This window comes from Hoplias malabaricus, chromosome 2, assembly GCF_029633855.1.
Source record: "Hoplias malabaricus isolate fHopMal1 chromosome 2, fHopMal1.hap1, whole genome shotgun sequence".
In the NCBI taxonomy this organism is placed as follows: domain Eukaryota; kingdom Metazoa; phylum Chordata; class Actinopteri; order Characiformes; family Erythrinidae; genus Hoplias; species Hoplias malabaricus.
Genome location: NC_089801.1, coordinates 85,659,057 through 85,678,368, shown reverse-complemented (window position 1 = coordinate 85,678,368; position 19,312 = coordinate 85,659,057). Strand labels below are relative to the sequence as shown.

Below are 19,312 nucleotides of genomic sequence, written 5' to 3'. Positions count from 1 at the left end.
AAGGTGTGACTGAATAAATGAGTATGTGAGTGAGCGACAGTGAATAAGTAAATGAGGGAGTGAGTGAATAAGTGATTGAGTGAGTGACAGTGAATGAGTAAGTGAATGAGTGACTGAGTGAGAGAGTGACTGAGTGAGTGACAGTGATTGAGTAAGTGAGAGAGTGACTGAGTGAGTGAGTAAGTGAAGGAATGAGTGAGTGACTAACTGACTGAGTGCCAGTGAATGACTGAGTGAGTGAGTGAGTAAGTGAAGCAATGAGTGAGTGACTGAGTGAGTGACAATAACTGAGTAAGTGAAGGAGTGTCTAAGTAAGTGAGTAAGTGGAGTGACTGAGTGACAGTCAATGAGTAAATGAAGGAGTGAGTGAATAAGTGACTGAGTGAGTGACAGTGAATGAGTAAGTGAGTGACTGAGTGAGTGACAGTGACTGATTAAGTGAAGGAGTGACTGAGTGCCAGTAAATGAGTGAGTGAGTGAATAAGTGAATCACTGAGTGACAGTGACTGAGTAAGTGAAGGAGTGAGTTAATAAGTGACTGAGTGAGTGACAGTGAATGAGTAAGTGACTGAGTGAGTGACAGTGACTGATTAAGTGAAGGAGTGACTGAGTGAGTGCCAGTGAATGAGTAAATGAGGGAGTGAGTGAATACGTGACTGAGTGAGTGCCAGTGACTGAGTAAGTGAGTGAGTGACAGTGACTGATTAAGTGAAGGAGTGACTGAGTGACAGTGAGTGAGTAAGTAAAGGAGTGAGTGAGTGACTGACTGAGTGCCAGTGAATGACTAAGTGAGTGAGTGAGAGAATAAGTGAAGGTGTGACTGAATAAATGAGTATGTGAGTGAGTGACAGTGAATAAGTAAATGAGGGAGTGAGTGAATAAGTGATTGAGTGAGTGACAGTGAATGAGTAAGTGAGTGAGTGACTGAGTGAGAGAGTGACAGTGATTGAGTAAGTGAGAGAGTGACTGAGTGAGTGAGTAAGTGAAGGAGTGAGTGACTGACTGACTGAGTGCCAGTGAATGACTGAGTGACTGAGTGAGTAAGTGAAGGAATGAGTGAGTGACTGAGTGAGTGACAATAACTGAGTAAGTGAAGGAGTGTCTAAGTGAGTGAGTGAGTGAGTAAGTGGATGAGTGAGTGAGTGACAGTCAATGAGTAAATGAAGGAGTGAGTGAATAAGTGACTGAGTGAGTGACAGTGACTGATCAAGTGAAGGAGTGACAATGACTGAGTAAGTAAAGGAGTGACTGAGTGCCAGTGAATGAGTAAATGAGGGAGTGAGTGAATAAGTGACTCAGTGAGTGACAGTGAATGAGTAAGTGAGTGAGTGAGTGAGTGACAGTGACTGAGTGAGTGAGTGACTGACTGACTGAGTGAGTAACTGAGAGAGTGACTGAGTGATAGTGAGTGAGTAAGTGAAGGAGTGAGTGAGTGACTGACTGAGTGCCAGTGAATGATAAAGTGAGTAAGTGAAGGAATGAGTGAATGAGTGACTGAGTGAGTGAGAGTGATTGAGTAAGTGAAGGTGTGACTGAATAAATGAGTATGTGAGTGAGCAACAGTGAATAAGTAAATGAGGGAGTGAGTGAATAAGTGACTGAGTGAGTGACAGTGAATGAGTAAGTGAGTGAGGAAGTGAAGGGGTGAGTGAGTGACAGTGACTAAGTGAGTGACTGAGTGAGTGACAGTGACTAAGTGAGTGACTGAGTGAGTGACAGTGACTGAGTGAGTGAATGAGTGAGTGACTGAGTGAGTGAATGAGTGAGTGACAGTGACTGAGTGAGTGAGTGACTGACTGAGTAAGTGAGTGAGTGACAGTGACTGAGTAAGTGACTGAGTGAGTGAATGAGTGAGTGACAGTGACTAAGTGAGTGAGTGAGTGACTGACTGAGTAAGTGAGTGAGTGACAGTGACTGAGTAAGTGAAGGAGTGACTGAATGACTGAGTGAGTAAATGAGTGAGTGAGTGACAGTGACTGAGTGAGTGAGTGACAGTGACTGAGTAAGTGAAGCAGTGACTGAATTACTGAGTGAATGAGTGAGTGACAGTGACTGAGTAAGTGAAGCAGTGACTGAATGACTGAGCGAGTGAGTGACAGTGACTGAGTGAGTGACAGTGACTGAGTGAGTGACTGATTGAGTGAGTAAGTGACTGAGTAAGTGAATGAGTGACTGAATGACTGAGTGAGTGAATGATTGAGTGACTGATTGAGTGACAGTGACTGAGTAAGTGAGGGGGTGACTGAGTGAGTGACAGTGACTGAGTAAGTGAAGGAGTGACTGAATGAGTGAATGAGTGAGTGACAGTGACTGAGTGAGTGAGTGACAGTGACTGAGTAAGTGAAGGAGTGACTGAATGACTGAGTGAGTGAGTGACAGTGACTGAGTAAGTGAAGCAGTGAGTGAATGAGTGAGTGGCTGAGTGAGTGACAGTGACTGAGTAAGTGAGGGGGTGACTGAGTGAGTGACAGTGACTGAGTAAGTGAAGGAGTGACTGAATGACTGAGTGAGTGAATGAGTGAGTGACAGTGACTGAGTGAGTGAGTGACAGTGACTGAGTAAGTGAAGGAGTGACTGAATGACTGAGTGAATGAGTTAGTGAGTGAATGAGTGAGTGACTGAGTGAGTGACAGTGACTAAGTGAAGCAGTGACTGAGTGAATGAGTGAGTGGCTGAGTGAGTGACAGTGACTGAGTAAGTGAAGCAGTGACTGAATGACTGAGTGAATTAGTGAGTTGCTGAGTGAGTGACAGTGACTGAGTAAGTGAAGCAGTGACTGAATGACTGAGTGAATGAGTGAGTTGCTGAGTGAGTGACAGTGACTGAGTAAGTGAAGGAGTGACTGAATGACTGACTGAGTGAATGAGTAAGTGAGGGGGTGACTGACTGAGTGAGTGACAGTGACTGAGTAAGTGAAGGAGTGACTGAATGACTGAGTGAACGAGTTAGTGAGTGAATGAGTGAGTGACTGAGTGAGTGACAGTGACTGAGTAAGTGAAGCAGTGACTGAATGAATGAGTGAATGAGTGAGTTGCTGAGTGAGTGACAGTGACTGAGTAAGTGAAGGAGTGACTGAATGACTGACTGAGTGAATGAGTAAGTGAGGGGGTGACTGAGTGAGTGAGTGACGGTGACTGAGTAAGTGAAGCAGTGACTGAATGAGTGAGTGGCTGAGTGAGTGACAGTGACTGAGTAAGTGAAGCAGTGACTGAATGACTGAGTGAGTGAGTGAGTGAGTGAGCGAGTGAGTGAGTGAATGACTGGCTCTGAATTCCCCCACAGTGTCCCCCTCTGGTGGTGTGAAAAATGGCGAGTGTTAAAGGTGTCATTCACGATTTTCATCAAAAACAAAAACCCCACTGTTTATAAAACTCTGAGGGGGTGGGGGCACTGTATGGAACCGAGGTAGGACTCACGAGCTCAACCTGGAGCGGGTTAGTGTTGTGTCTCTGTGAGGGTGCAGTCCTCAGGCTCTGGGTGTATTTCTGATGTTTGTTCTCTGTTTATTGTTGCTTTACATTTGTAATCCCATGTTTTATTCTCTCTCAGGGTTCTCCTGACCCCGTCACTCTCAGCGGAGTTTAATATCGACCGGAGAAGGCCCAGCTCTGCACTCTGATTGGCTGAGCCCGAGATCAGCCCGAGAAAGAAAGATAGAAAGAGAGAGAGAGAATGAGAGAGAGAGAGAGAGAGAGAGAGAGAGAGAGAGACTGAGTGGCGCCCCCCGGTGGAGGTGTGAATGTGTGTTTTAGGGGGAGGAGCTTTCTCTCTCTCTCTCTCTCTCTCTCTCTCTAACTCCCGCGCTGTAACTCTCTCTCTCTCAGTGTGTGAGTGTGTGTGAGAGAGAGAGTGTGTGTGAGAGTGTGTGTTTTACACTGTGAGGAGCTGCGGGATGATGCGGGGCTTTGGAGCGAGGAGCGGCGCGCGCTGGATGTAGAGGAGTGCGCGGTAAGTGACCACACACACACACACACACATAAACACACTGGCACTGCTTAATTACCATTATTAAGTGTGTTTGGCTCTCACAGGCTGCGGCAGATCTCTCTCTCTCTCTCTCTCTCTCTCTCATACACACACACACACTTTGTCCCAGTTTGTTTGGTGCTTTAAGGCCAGGACTAAAGTCGTGCGCGCATGCTAGGGCATGTTGCTGAGAGGTGCGTGTGTGTTCACGAGGAGAGTGTGTGCGCAAGCAAAGTGTACATTAATGACAAGTGTGTATGTGTGTGTGTGTGTGTGTGTGCAGTTTGCTAAAAAAGCCTCTTATGTGTTGAAACAGCCAGGGTGTGTTTATAAAAAAAGGGCACATGACATTTAACCAGTAAGTGTTTATTTAGTCACAAACTACTGTAATTTTTATACAACCTTAAAATAACCAGTGTGTATTATTATAACCAGTGTGTATTAATAGAGTCAGTGTGTATTAATATAACCAGTGTGTATTATTATAACCAGTGTGTATTAATGTAGACAGTGTGTATTAATAGAGTCAGTGTGTATTAATATAACCAGTGTATATTATTATAACCAGTGTGTATTAATAGAGTCAGTGTGTATTAATATAACCAGTGTGTATTATTATAACCAGTGTGTATTAATGTAGACAGTGTGTATTAATATAACCAGTGTATATTATTATAACCAGTGTGTATTAATAGAGTCAGTGTGTATTAATATAACCAGTGTGTATTATTATAACCAGTGTGTATTAATGTAGACAGTGTGTATTAATATAACCAGTGTATATTATTATAAGTGTATAACCAGTGTATATTATTATAACCAGTGTGTATTAATATAGCCAGTGTGTATTAATAGAGTCAGTATGTATTAATGTAGACAGTGTGTATTAATGTAACCAGTGTGTATTAATGTAGACAGTGTGTATTAATATAACCAGTGTGTATTAATGTAGGCAGTGTGTATTAATGTAGACAGTGTGTATTAATGTAGGCAGTGTGTATTAATATAACCAGTGTGTATTAATGTAGACAGTGTGTATTAATATAACCAGTGTGTATTAATGTAGGCAGTGTGTATTAATGTAGACAGTGTGTATTAATATAACCAGTGTGTATTACTATAACCGGTGTGTATTAATGTAGACAGTGTGTATTAATATAACCAGTGTGTATTACTATAACCGGTGTTTATTAATGTAGACAGTGTGTATTAATATAACCAGTGTGTATTACTATAACCGGTGTGTATTAATGTAGACAGTGTGTATTAATAGAGTCAGTGTGTATTAACATAACCAGTGTGTATTAATGTAGACAGTGTGTATTAATATAACCAGTGTGTATTAATGTAGACAGTGTGTATTAATATAACCAGTGTGTATTAATAGAGTCAGTGTGTATTAATGTAGGCAGTGTGTATTACTATAACCAGTGTATATTAATAGAGTCAGTGTGTATTAATGTAGACAATGTGTATTAATAGAGTCAGTGTGTATTAATAGAGTCAGTGTGTATTAATATAACCAGTGTTTATTAATAGAGTCAGTGTGTATTAATGTAGACAGTGTATTAATGTAGATAGTGTGTATTAATGTAGACAGTGTGCATTAATAGAGTCAGTGTGTATTAATATAACCAGTGTGTATTAATGTAGACAGTGTGTATTAATAGTCAGTGTGTATTAATATAGCCAGTGTGTATTAATAGAGCCAGTGTGTATTAATAGAGTCAGTGTGTATTAATGTTGACAGTGTGAATTAATATAGCCAGTGTGTATTAATGTAGACAGAGTGTATTAATATAACCAGTGTGTATTAATATAGCCAGTGTTTATTAATGTAGACAGTATGTTTTAATATAGCCAGTGTGTATTAATAAAGTCAGTGTGGACTGATATATACAGTGTGTGTTGGTGTAGACAGTGTGGACTGATATATACAGTGTGCGTTGGTGTATACAGTGTGGGCTGATAAATCCAGTGTGTGTTGGTGTAGACAGTGTGGGCTGATATATCCAGTGTGTTTTGGTGTAGACACTGTGGACTGATATATACAGTGTGTGTTGGTGTATACAGTGTGGGGTGATAAATCCAGTGTGTGTTGGTCTAGACAGTGTGGGCTGATATATCCAGTGTGTGTTAGTGTATACAGCGTGGACTGATATATACAGTGCGTGTTGGTGTAGACAGTGTGAACTGATATATCCAGTGTGTGTTGGTGTATACAGCATGGACTGATATATGCAGTGTGTGTTGGTGTATACAGCGTGGACTGATATATAAAGTGTGTGTTGGTGTAGACAGTGTGAACTGATATATACAGTATGTGTTGGTGTATACAGTGTGGACTGATATATACAGTGTGTGTTGGTGTATACAGTGTGAACTGATATATACAGTGTGTGTTGGTGTATACAGTGTGGACTGATATATACAGTTTGTGTTGGTGTAGACAGTGTGGACTGATATATACAGTGTGTGTTGGTGTAGACAGTGTGGACTGATATATAAAGTGTGTGTTGGTGTAGACAGTGTGAACTGATATATACAGTGTGTGATGGTGTAGACAGTGTGGACTGATATATACAGTGTGTGATGGTGTAGACAGTGTGGACTGATCTATACAGTGTGTGTTGGTGTAGACAGTGTGGACTGATATATAGTGTGTGTTGGTGTAGACAGTGTGGACTGATATATACAGTGTGTGATGGTGTAGACAGTGTGGACTGATATATACAGTGTGTGTTGGTGTATACAGTGTGAACTGATATATACAGTGTGTGTTGGTGTATACAGTGTGAACTGATATATACAGTTTGTGTTGGTGTAGACAGTGTGGACTGATATATACAGTGTGTGTTGGTGTATACAGTGTGGACTGATATATACAGTGTGCGTTGGTGTATACAGCGTGGACTGATATATAAAGTGTGTGTTGGTGTAGACAGTGTGGACTGATATATACAGTGTGTGTTGGTGTAGACAGTGTGGACTGATGTATACAGCGTGTGTTGGTGTAGACAGTGTGGACTGATGTATACAGTGTGTGTTGGTGTAGACAGTGTGGACTGATATATAGTGTGTGTTGGTGTAGACAGTGTGGACTGATATATACAATGTGTGATGGTGTAGACAGTGTGGACTGATGTATACAGTGTGTGTTGGTGTAGACAGTGTGGACTGATATATACAGTGTGTGTTGGTGTAGACAGTGTGGACTGATGTATACAGTGTGTGATGGTGTAGACACTGTGGACTGATATATAGTGTGTGTTGGTGTAGACAGTGTGGACTGATAAATCCAGTGTGTGTTGGTGTAGACAGTGTTGACTGATATATACAGTGTGTGTTGGTGTATACAGTGTGGACTGATAAATCCAGTGTGTGTTGGTGTAGACAGTGTTGACTGATATATACAGTGTGTGTTGGTGTAGACAGTGTGGACTGATATATACAGTGTGTGTTGGTGTAGACAGTGTGGACTGATGTATACAGCGTGTGTTGGTGTAGACAGTGTGGACTGATATATACAGTGTGTGTTGGTGTAGACAGTGTGGACTGATATATACAGTGTGTGTTGGTGTAGACAGTGTGGACTGATATATACAGTGTGTGTTGGTGTAGACAGTGTTGACTGATATATGCAGTGTGTGTTGGTGTACAGTGTGGACTGATTTATACAGTGTGTGTTGGTGTATACAGTGTGGACTGATATATACAGTGTGTGTTGGTGTATACAGTGTGGACTGATATATACAGTGTGTGATGGTGTAGACAGTGTGGACTGATATATCCAGTGTGTGTTGGTGTACAGTGTGGACTGATATTTCCAGTGTGTGTTGGTGTAGACAGTGTGGACTGATATATACTGTGTGTGTTGGTGTACAGTGTGGACTGATAATATGCAGTGTGTGTTGGTGTACAGTGTGGACTGATATGCAGTGTTTGTTGGTGTACTGTGTGGACTGATATACCCAGTGTGTGTTGGTGTAGACAGTGTGGACTGATATACCCAGTGTGTGTTGGTGTATACAGTGTGGACTGATATATGCAGTGTGTGTTGGTGTACAGTGTGGACTGATATACCCAGTGTGTGTTGGTGTAGACAGTGTGGACTGATATATCCAGTGTGTGTTGGTGTATACAGTGTGGACTGATATATACAGTGTGTGATGGTGTAGACAGTGTGGACTGATATATCCAGTGTGTGTTGGTATACAGTGTGTACAGTGTGGACTGATATATACAGTGTGTGATGGTGTACAGTGTGGACTGATATATACTGTGTGTGTTGGTGTAGACAGTGTGGAGTGATATATCCAGTGTGTGTTGGTGTACAGTGTGGACTGATATATACAGTGTGTGTTGGTGTATACAGTGTGGACTGATATATCCAGTGTGTGATGGTGTAGACAGTGTGGACTGATATATCCAGTGTGTGTTGGTGTACAGTGTGGACTGATATTTCCAGTGTGTGTTGGTGTAGACAGTGTGGACTGATATATACTGTGTGTGTTGGTGTACAGTGTGGACTGATAATATGCAGTGTGTGTTGGTGTACAGTGTGGACTGATATGCAGTGTTTGTTGGTGTACAGTGTGGACTGATATACCCAGTGTGTGTTGGTGTAGACAGTGTGGACTGATATACCCAGTGTGTGTTGGTGTACAGTGTGGACTGATATATGCAGTGTGTGTTGGTGTACAGTGTGGACTGATATACCCAGTGTGCGTTGGTGTAGACAGTGTGGACTGATATATCCAGTGTGTGTTGGTGTATACAGTGTGGACTGATATATACAGTGTGTGATGGTGTAGACAGTGTGGACTGATATATCCAGTGTGTGTTGGTATACAGTGTGGACTGATATATACAGTGTGTGATGGTGTACAGTGTGGACTGATATATACTGTGTGTGTTGGTGTAGACAGTGTGGAGTGATATATCCAGTGTGTGTTGGTGTACAGTGTGGACTGATATATGCAGTGTGTATTGGTGTACAGTGTGGACTGATATATAGAGTGTGTGATGGTGTAGACAGTGTGGACTGATATATCCAGTGTGTGTTGGTGTACAGTGTGGACTGATATATGCAGTGTGTGTTGGTGTACAGTGTGGACTGATATATGCAGTGTGTGTTGGTATAGACAGTGTGGACTGATATATACAGTGTGTGATGGTGTAGACAGTGTGGACTGATATATCCAGTGTGTGTTGGTGTACAGTGTGGACTGATATATGCAGTGTGTGTTGGTGTACAGTGTGGACTGATATACCCAGTGTGCGTTGGTGTAGACAGTGTGGACTGATATATCCAGTGTGTGTTGGTGTATACAGTGTGGACTGATATATACAGTGTGTGATGGTGTAGACAGTGTGGACTGATATATCCAGTGTGTGTTGGTATACAGTGTGGACTGATATATACAGTGTGTGATGGTGTACAGTGTGGACTGATATATACTGTGTGTGTTGGTGTAGACAGTGTGGAGTGATATATCCAGTGTGTGTTGGTGTACAGTGTGGACTGATATATGCAGTGTGTATTGGTGTACAGTGTGGACTGATATATAGAGTGTGTGATGGTGTAGACAGTGTGGACTGATATATCCAGTGTGTGTTGGTGTACAGTGTGGACTGATATATGCAGTGTGTGTTGGTGTACAGTGTGGACTGATATATGCAGTGTGTGTTGGTATAGACAGTGTGGACTGATATATACAGTGTGTGTTGGTGTATACAGTGTGGACTGATATATACAGTGTGTGATGGTGTAGACAGTGTGGACTGATATATCCAGTGTGTGTTGGTATACAGTGTGGACTGATATATACAGTGTGTGATGGTGTACAGTGTGGACTGATATATACTGTGTGTGTTGGTGTAGACAGTGTGGAGTGATATATCCAGTGTGTGTTGGTGTACAGTGTGGACTGATATATGCAGTGTGTGTTGGTGTACAGTGTGGACTGATATATGCAGTGTGTGTTGGTGTACAGTGTGGACTGATATATACTGTGTGTGTTGGTGTAGACAGTGTGGAGTGATATATCCAGTGTGTGTTGGTGTACAGTGTGGACTGATATATGCAGTGTGTATTGGTGTACAGTGTGGACTGATATATAGAGTGTGTGATGGTGTAGACAGTGTGGACTGATATATCCAGTGTGTGTTGGTGTACAGTGTGGACTGATATATACATTGTGTGTTGGTGTAGACAGTGTGGACTGATATATGCAGTGTGTGTTGGTGTATACAGTGTGGACTGATATATGCAGTGTGTGTTGGTGTATACAGTGTGGACTGATATGTGTTCATGGTGATGTTAGATTCTTGTGCAGCTGCTCCAGTGTGATGATGTAATGTCTGTGATGTTTCAAGTCCTCCTCAGCCAATCAGAACCTGTAATCAGGCCAGGAATGCATCACTGCCCTGAAGGGGCATTAGTTTATTAATGAGTTAAAGGGTTAATGAATGAATGTGTGAGTGAGTTAAAGGTTAAAGGATATTAGGTTCATTAATGTGTATTAATTGCTGTTTTGGACTTTGATCTTTGTATCGCAACAATCAACTCTAATCAGATTGAACTTCCTGTACAGAGAGAGCGTGAGAAAAAGAAAGAGAGAGAGAGAGGGAGAGAGAGAGAGAGAGACAGAGAGACAGAGAGAGAGAGACAGAGAGAGAGAGACAGAGAGAGGGAGAGAGAGAGAGAGAGAGAGAGAGAGAGAGAGTCATACATGGGTGTAGTGGCAGCCCCTCAGGGCGAAGCTCATCAGTGCAAACACACACATACACACACACACATTTGCTCGCTCTGAAGTAACCATCTGCAGTGAGACCCTGACTAACACAGAGTACAACACAGCATCACTGACTCTCTCTCTCTCTTTCTCCCTCTCTCTCTCTCTCGGTCTATCTCTCTGTCTCTCTCTCTTTCTCCCTCTTTCTCTCTCTCTCTGTCTATCTCTTTCTCTCCCTCTTTCTCTCTCTCTGTCTGTCTCTCTCTCTTTCTCCCTCTTTCTCTCTCTCTCTCTCAGTCTATCTCTCTCTCTCTGTGTCTCTCTCTCTCTCTGTCTATCTCTTTTTCTCTCTCTCTCTGTCTATCTCTTTCTCTCTCTCCCTGTCTATCTCTTTCTCTCTCTCTCTCTCTCTCTCTCTCTCTCTCTCTCTCTCTCTCTCTCTTTCTCTCTCTCTGTCTATCTCTCTCTCTCTCTCTGTCTATCTCTCTCTCTCTCTTTCTTTCTCCCATTTCTTTCTTTTTCACTTCAAAAAAGTGCAGAGGAGCAACAATAATGAGTCGTTTCCAGGCCTCAGACAGAACTAGGGTGTGTGAGAGAGCGGTGTGTGTGTGTGTGTGATACAGAAGAGAGGTGTGTGTGTGTGTGTGTGTGTGTGTGTGACACAGAGGTGTGTGTGTGTGTGACACAGAAGAGAGGTGTGTGTGTGTGTGTGTGTGTGTGTGACACAGAGGTGTGTGTGTGTGTGACACAGAGAGAGGTGTGTGTGTGTGTGTGTGTGTGTGTGTGTGTGTGACACAGAGAGGTGTGTGTGACACAGAGAGGTGTGTGTGTGTGTGTGAGACACAGAGAGGTGTGTGTGTGTGTGTGTGTGTGTGTGTGTGTGTGTGACACAGAGAGAGGTGTGTGTGTGTGTGACACAGAGAGAGGTGTGTGTGTGTGTGTGACACAGAGAGAGGTGTGTGTGTGTGTGTGACACAGAGAGAGGTGTGTGTGTGTGTGTGTGACACAGAGAGAGGTGTGTGTGTGTGTGTGTGTGTGACACAGAAGAGAGGTGTGTGTGTGTGTGTGTGTGTGTGTGAGAGAGAGAGAGTGAGAGAGTGTCAGAAGTAGGAACCGATGAAGTGAAGGAAAGTCAGGAGTGTGTTCCTCTCTTCACTGCAGTGACAGTCTCTTCTCTCAGACGTCTTCCCCCAGACGTCAGAACATTGCTGTGAGGGTCTGATGGCGCACAGCCTCATAAATATGTGTGAGGTAACAAACTGATCTGATGTGAGATGATTCGAGAAGGTTTTGAGCATATGTTCCCTGTGCCGCATTTAGCCCCTCGCTCAGCGACTCAGGGGAGGGAGGAAGGAGAAGTGCGCCCTTGTGTCCTCACCTTCAGAGTTCGCTTTGGACGCAGCCGTGTCCTCGTTTCCCGAGCACTGCGACAGCACTCCGTCCGGCCCTATAACTCTGTGACCCTAGAGCCCACCAACACTCACACTGTGAGACAAGACTAAGACCCCTTCAGCCCTCCCCAGTTAGTTAGTGACTTTAGAATGGCCCCGCCCCCTCGTCTGAGTCTGTCCAATCACAGCGCTGGACCCGCGTTTATGTGAGAGCACAAAGACGAGGTTAAACTCAGCAAAACAGACACAACGAGCTCGGAGAAATAAGAGCACTGAGTAAAAACGGAGAAGAAAGAGAACAGAGTGAAAACGGCTAAAAACCAGAGCTTCTGCTCCTCGCTCCACACTGCTGTGCGCTCGGGGTCGGGGTGAACAGCGAGCGGCTCATTATCATTTAATGGAACAGGTGCTGAAAGTGGGCGTTCTGAACAGGGGCTGTTTACACAGGGGGAGAACACTGCTGCTCCAGCCAAGGCTTTCCAGACATTTTACTCGATGTTGGAACATTGCTGTGACCGTTTGATTGCGGCCGATGGCAGACTCCAGAGCTTGACACGCCTCTGGTGAAGCTTAGGCACATGTGCAATGTCCTCTTTCTGTGTTCCTGAGGACAGAGGTCAGAGGGCAGTGCTGAGATTTTAAGGTGGAACTGCAGAGATGTTGAGGAGATGTTCTCTTTCCTGAGATTATTTCCCACAGTGATGTCATCATTTATTTTTACGGTTGTCTGCCCCTCGGCGCCGGCGGCGATTGCTCGGCGATGAGTGAGAGGCTGATGTCCAGGCTTCGCTGAGTCCTAACGGAGCAGGAGCTGGAAATAAGATGGAATTCTGTGAACACACTCCACACTGAGGCTCTAGTCGTTCCCGGCCTCGTCTCACAGAGCTCTCAGGCCTAAAAGCACAGAGAAACCAGGGAAAGCAGTGGAGCTGTGCGCACCTCTAACACACACACCTTTGGCATTGGGCTTGGTGAGCGCAGGCTCATGTGCAGCTGCTCCTGAGTGTGCGGCAGATGTGCGCGGTGTCTCTGCGGCCGGTGTGTTGTTTCAGTCTGATTATATTTACCCCCCGTCCCCGCGTGTCCTGGTGGGAATTAAATGCAGTTTTTGACGCGTGTGGTCCACCGGGGTCCGCAGGTGTCTCCGTGTTTGATTTCTCCAGGGAGATCGATACGAGCGGCCAGATCTGGAGCAGTGGAATTGCATTAGAGCCTGATGAAAAATGAGCGCGGTTATTCCTCCCCGAAGAAAACGGTGTGTGCGACAACGCGTGACGATTTGTCAACGTCTGCGGCTCGCACTCCGGGAGGATGCGGATTACAGGCTCAGAGCTGGGATCTCGGTTATTCGAGTGACTGTGTGAGTGTGCGAGTGACTGGGTCAGTGTGTGAATGACTGTAAGTGATAGTGTGAGTGTGCGAGTGACTGGGTGAGTGTGTGAGTGATGGAGTGAGTGTGTGGCCTTGTGCTCAGTGAATTTGGTGAGACTGTAGACATTGATGTGAATGAAGTGATTACAGATGATTATTAAACAGATCTTACACTGCCCCCTGGTGGCCTCCCCTCTTCAGACAACACGGTCTGTTCGTGTGGAGCATTTAAAGGTTGGCTTAGGAACCACAGAGCATTTATTTCTTCACCACGTGTGAAAAACACTGCAATAAATAATGAACACTCACCTTTTAAAGTGCTGTTTGTGTCTTTGCTGTGGGAGAAATTGACGGACTGCTCCTTTGAGGACCGGAGAGGCGCTACGACGGGAAGGTCAGGCATGTGTAGCGATCTCTGACAATGGCCTGTGGATACCTTTTGAAGCTTTGGCTGCTGAAATATTTATTTATTTACTGTTTTTTAAAAGCTCAACAGTGCTAAGAGCGAGGCTTATGTAAGACACACACACGCACAATTAGAAGTGGGGTGATTGTGGCATTATCTCTGGGCTTTTCAGGGTTACACTTTGAAAAGTTGGGGTTTGAAAATGTTTAATTAAGGTTTGTGTTGCTGATGAGATCTACAGGTTGGAACAGATATTTTCTGAGCTGTGTTTTGTGTTAAATCAATGCCGTGCTGTTGTTTGTGTTGTTTACTCATTCTGCAGAACCCAACAGTCGTTGTGGGATTAGCGCTGTGTGTTCATTTAATACCCGGCTGTTTTTGTTGCAAACATCTAAAACCTCACTTTAATATTTCAAGATGTATTTCTTCTCGTTTAAATATCTGAAGTTTGTAACAACCTCTTGTCTTCCTTCTCCTCTTTGTAGACCCAGAAGACGCCATGAAAATGCTGGCCCGGATCCTCCTCCTTTCTTCCTTCCTTGCCGGCGCTGGATCCCAGGATGAGGCCTCATACCGAGGAGCTTGCGAAAGCTTGTGCTGGTGCGAGGAGAAAGACGGAGTTTTGCACGTAAACTGCGAGGACAGGAGCATCAACAAAATTTCCGAAGTCAAAGTGCCGCCGGACCGACCTTTCCACCTCAATCTGTACAAAAACAATCTGGTGGAGCTCCTCCCAGAGGACATGGAGCCCTTCAAGAACGCTGTCACTTTGCATCTGGGCGCCAACAGCATCCAGGAGCTGGAGCCAGGGGTCTTCGGCGCGCTTGGATCCCTGAAGAAGTTGCACATCAACAGCAATTTCCTGGTCATGCTGAAGGAGGACACTTTTCATGGCCTGGTGAATCTGGAATACCTCCAGGCCGACACTAACTTCATCCGGGTCGTGGAACCGGGGGCCTTCAGCAAACTCATCCGTCTCAAGGTCCTGATCCTGAACGACAACTCCATAGAGTTCCTCCCGAGCAACATTTTCCGCTTTGTGCCTCTGACCCACTTGGACCTGCGTGGGAACAAACTCCAGACCTTGCCCTATGTGGGCTTCCTGGAGCACATCGGGCGCATCATCGAACTCCTTCTGGAGGACAACGACTGGGTCTGCGACTGCCAAATCCTGTACTTGAAGATCTGGATCGAGAACATGAGAGCGCAGTCGTCCATCGGGGAAGTGGTCTGCAGCAGTCCACATCATCTCCGCGGAAGTACGCTGGCCAAAGTGAAGAGAGATGTACTTTGTCCTTCTCACGACGATATGAACCTGGAGGAGCCTTCGAAATCCCAGGATATGGTGGTCACCCCTTCCACAAAAGTGTTCCAAAGCACAGAAGCCAGAGACGACGCCAAGATCCCGACCCCTGCCCATGTCCCGAAGATGTCCTGCATCGCACGCTGCTCTTGTCACAACAGTCCCAGTGCCGGCTTCCTGATTCACTGCGAAGATCAAGGCATTCAGAGGATATCCGATCTAGGCATTCTTCAGCAAAGTCCCAGTAAGATTGTCCTCAATGGAAATATGATACAGAGACTTTTGAAATATGATTTCGTCACATTTGACAGCTTGGAAATCCTGAGCCTGTCCAACAACCAAATCGACTACGTGGAAAACGAGACCTTCTTGAGTCTGAGCAACCTGAAAAAGCTTTACCTGAATGGGAACAGGATCGAGAGGATCTCTGCGACCATGTTTCTGGGCCTGCACAATCTGGAGTACCTGTACTTGGAGTACAATGTCATCAAGGAGATAGAGTCAGGGTCTTTCAACCCTTTGACCAACCTGAAACTTTTGTTCCTGAACAATAACCTGCTCAAAGCTTTACCTGCGCAGATTTTCAGAAACGTGCCCTTGACAAAGTTAAACCTGAGGGGAAATATGTTCATGCACCTTCCAGTCAGCAATGTGCTGGACCAACTTGATTTCCTGGACCAGATTTACCTGGAGGACAATCTTTGGGACTGCACCTGTGACCTGGTGAGCCTTAAGCAGTGGGTGGAGAAGCTGAAAAAGGAAACCATTGTGGGATCTATCTTGTGCCACAGCCCTAGGAAAGTGGCCAGTGCTGATATCAGGAGCTTGAGGCATGATGTTCTTTGCCCTGGTTTGGTCACTCACAACTCCTTGATAAGCATGGGCGAGGCTGGAGTCCTAACAACAGTGGCACCTGGTGCTGGCGCTGCCGGCTTCTTCTCTTCCTTCATGGATGCGGTTCCTCTGTCTGTTCTCATCCTCTGCCTCCTGATTCTGTTACTGACTGTGATCTTCTGCTCCGCCGGGATTGTTGTCTTTGTCCTTCACCGTCGCCGCCGAAAGCAGAAGAGGAAGCAGGTGGAAGAACAGCCCAGAGAGAGCAGCCCCATCCATCTGCACTACAGCATGTACGGACAGAAGACGACTCACCACGTGGCTGAGAGGCACGCCACGGCCATGTATGATGAACCTTCTCGGAGTCCCCTCGTCCAGGTTTGCAAGAACCCCAGCTACTGCTCCCACGGCACTGAGGATTACGAGGCCGAAAAGGCAAACCACGTCTGCCACAGCATCACGGACAAAGAGAATGGCTCCCCTTTGACAGGGCCCACGTTGAAATACAAGGCTGTGAGCGAGTATCCTGCAGACTTTGTGGCTTTGGGGGACGCGACCTCATTGTACAAAAACATCCTGGAGCGGGAACGCGAGCTCCAGCAGCTCAGCATCACGGAATACCTCAGGAAAAACATCTCACAGCTACAGCCCGCTGTGGACGCCCAGGTCCCTGGGCATCACAAAGAGCTGAAACTGATGGAAACTCTGGTCTACACCAGACCCAGGAAAGTCATGGTGGAGCAGACTAAGAACGAATACTTTGAGCTCAAAGCCAACCTTCACACTGAACCCGACTACCTGGAGGTACTCGAGCATCAGACGGCGTTCCACTGAGATGCACACACACACTGTAAACTCTATCTAATAATCACATGGGGTGTGGAAGCTATGGAATATTCATAACCAATAACAAGTGCCTTGACCATTTTTTAAATAGACATGGAGACGAGGTGTATACCTGCTGACGTCAGTTTGATCGAATGATTGATTCGACCTCTCAAGAGGTGGGTAATCCAGGCAAGGAATGTCACCCAGAGAGCTGGGCAGTTAGAACCAAATCCCGGAGAGAGGGAGCTGTGCTTCCAGGACCTGGATTACCCACCTCTTTGGACTCAAGAGCGAAATCCACACAAATCCCTTACATTGTTTTGCCATGAACATCACGTGCCATGAACATCACGTGCCATGAACATCACGTGCCATGTAACGAATGCAGCCACATGTTTCAACCCGGTAGCACCTTTATAAGACCCAAGAATCTGGTGGTTCCCCATGTGTGCCAGGTTTGTCAATGTCTATTTATTGTTGTTGTTGTTGTAGTTATTATAATTTCAAACCCGTTAACGGTGGCAGTCTTTCTGCTTTCCCAACAACTCCTGCCAGAACACAAAAGCACTTACATCTCATCAAAACCCAGTCCCAGCGTTTGCTGCAGAAAGCCGTAATTTCAAGAGGAGAAACCTATGAATTGCACTATACTCCATCCGCCAATAAAGGAGGTGGCACCTGACAATCAGCGTACTGCGAGGGCAGGAGGAACTACCACTTCCTTCGAGATTGTGGTGTTTGTAATTTAAAATTTCACTGAACAGGACAAACTTACACAGTATCTAATATATGATATAGGACTCTATTTTTCTCAGCATGATACTTATGCAGGGTGTTTCATCACGTTTGTCTCCTCCTTGAGTTGGAAAGCTCAGCCTTCACTGTACGTAAGAGCACCATAGCTTTATTTTGTAGATCAGATTTATTTATTCTGTACATACAGTGTGCATAACTGAACATTTCTATGTGTGTGTGTGCCTTTTTTAAAACGTGGTAATGATCTCTGAGATGTAAATAAAGAAAAGTTTCTATGGACTGGTGACACAGAGACAAAGCTATACTATACAATATCCTCTATTCTTTTTTTCCCATTTGTGCACAACACCCCTGCAATAGTGAATGCACATCCAATAAAGCAGGTTACCTGAGGAAAACTATGCAAATACATATCCTTCTTGTGTTTTCCCAAGTGTTTATTCCATTGCAAAGCTGTTTGAGAATTGTCTGTAAAAAAATAAAAATAACATGAGGAATAGGCAGCTTCCAAGAACGCACAGGATCCTGTCCCAGTTCCAGAAATGAGAAGCTGGCAGCATTCCCTCGCCAGAGCAAGGGAAACACGTCAAATAATTACACCGCTACAAGTCACGCAAACATAAATCTGTCAACTCTCTTATTTTTACACAACCTCCCTCCATTCCTCACCACTCTTGTATTCCAGCATCTTGCTGAACTTAATTATTCCCAAGAAACCAACTCTCTCTCTGGAATATAATCTAAATTTCCACTCACATGGGAAGTGAGTAACAGCACCACCTGTAGAAGGATGACAGTATATCAGTTAGTTCTTGAAGCTGATGTTGAAGGAGAAATGGTCAGTGTAAGGGTCTGAGGGCCACACTGTGCTGGTTATAATGACGTGGTCAGTCACCAGAATTCGGGTCTGTGGGGAGTTCCCGGTGTGCAGCGATCACAACCGACCCAAAGTGTTCAGAGGGTGGGAGTCCTGTGTTCCCAGTCTAATTTTTCTAACACAGTGCTATTTCCTCAAGTTCCGTTATTCCCAGTGTCCTGTGCCTGAAACGTGCCATATGCTCATGGTTTCATGTTCTAGATAGTCCATATCCCTAGGGTCCTGAGTTTCCTGGGTTCTTCGGGTTAATGATATCATAAACAACATGCTGTTAACATCTCATATTCCTAAGAAAGTGTGTTTACCAATTTCTAAAATCTGTACCCTGTAAATCTGGTTTTCCTGAAATTTGAAGCTCCCAAATTCCTACAATGCCGGGTTCTTATATTCCTACAGTCCCACTGTAGGTTCTCACTGTCCAGTGTTCCTAGGGATCTTTTTTTTTTTTCAGGCAATGAGTCAGAATGAGTGAACGTTTGATTTAAATACAACCTCCAGTAAAAACACTAATCGGGGAAGCCTTTCCGCATCTTCATCTCCAAAGCCCCGGCTCCCATTATTCCCCCTGAGTGTGGAATATCAGAGAAGGATGATGAAGCAGCTGGGAACGCCGGGATGACCTCAGGGAGGGGGAGAGGATGGAGAAAGTGTGGAAACCTGATTTTGTTCGCTGAGATATCACTTTAAAGCAGTTCAGACAACAGCAAACAGAGGGTTATATGGGTTTGGGCTGTGTTCTGTTTTACTCCGTTTGTGTTTATGTGTGTGTGAGTGTGTGTGTGTGTGTGAGAGAGTGTGTGTGGGGTTGGCTTTCTGACAAGCCCAGGCTTTTTGTCTCGCAGC

General features: G+C 44.9%; 1 protein-coding gene across 1 annotated transcript; it reads left to right on the top strand.

Moving 5' to 3' along the window:
• Positions 1-3,812: 3,812 nt before the first annotated feature.
• On the top strand, positions 3,813-17,979 carry slitrk6 (SLIT and NTRK-like family, member 6). Its single transcript, XM_066661992.1, has 2 exons — positions 3,813-3,948; positions 14,357-17,979. The coding sequence occupies exon 2, from the start codon at positions 14,371-14,373 to the stop codon at positions 16,840-16,842; it is 2,472 nt and encodes an 823-aa protein (XP_066518089.1). The 5' UTR covers positions 3,813-3,948; positions 14,357-14,370; the 3' UTR covers positions 16,843-17,979.
• Positions 17,980-19,312: the final 1,333 nt, after the last annotated feature.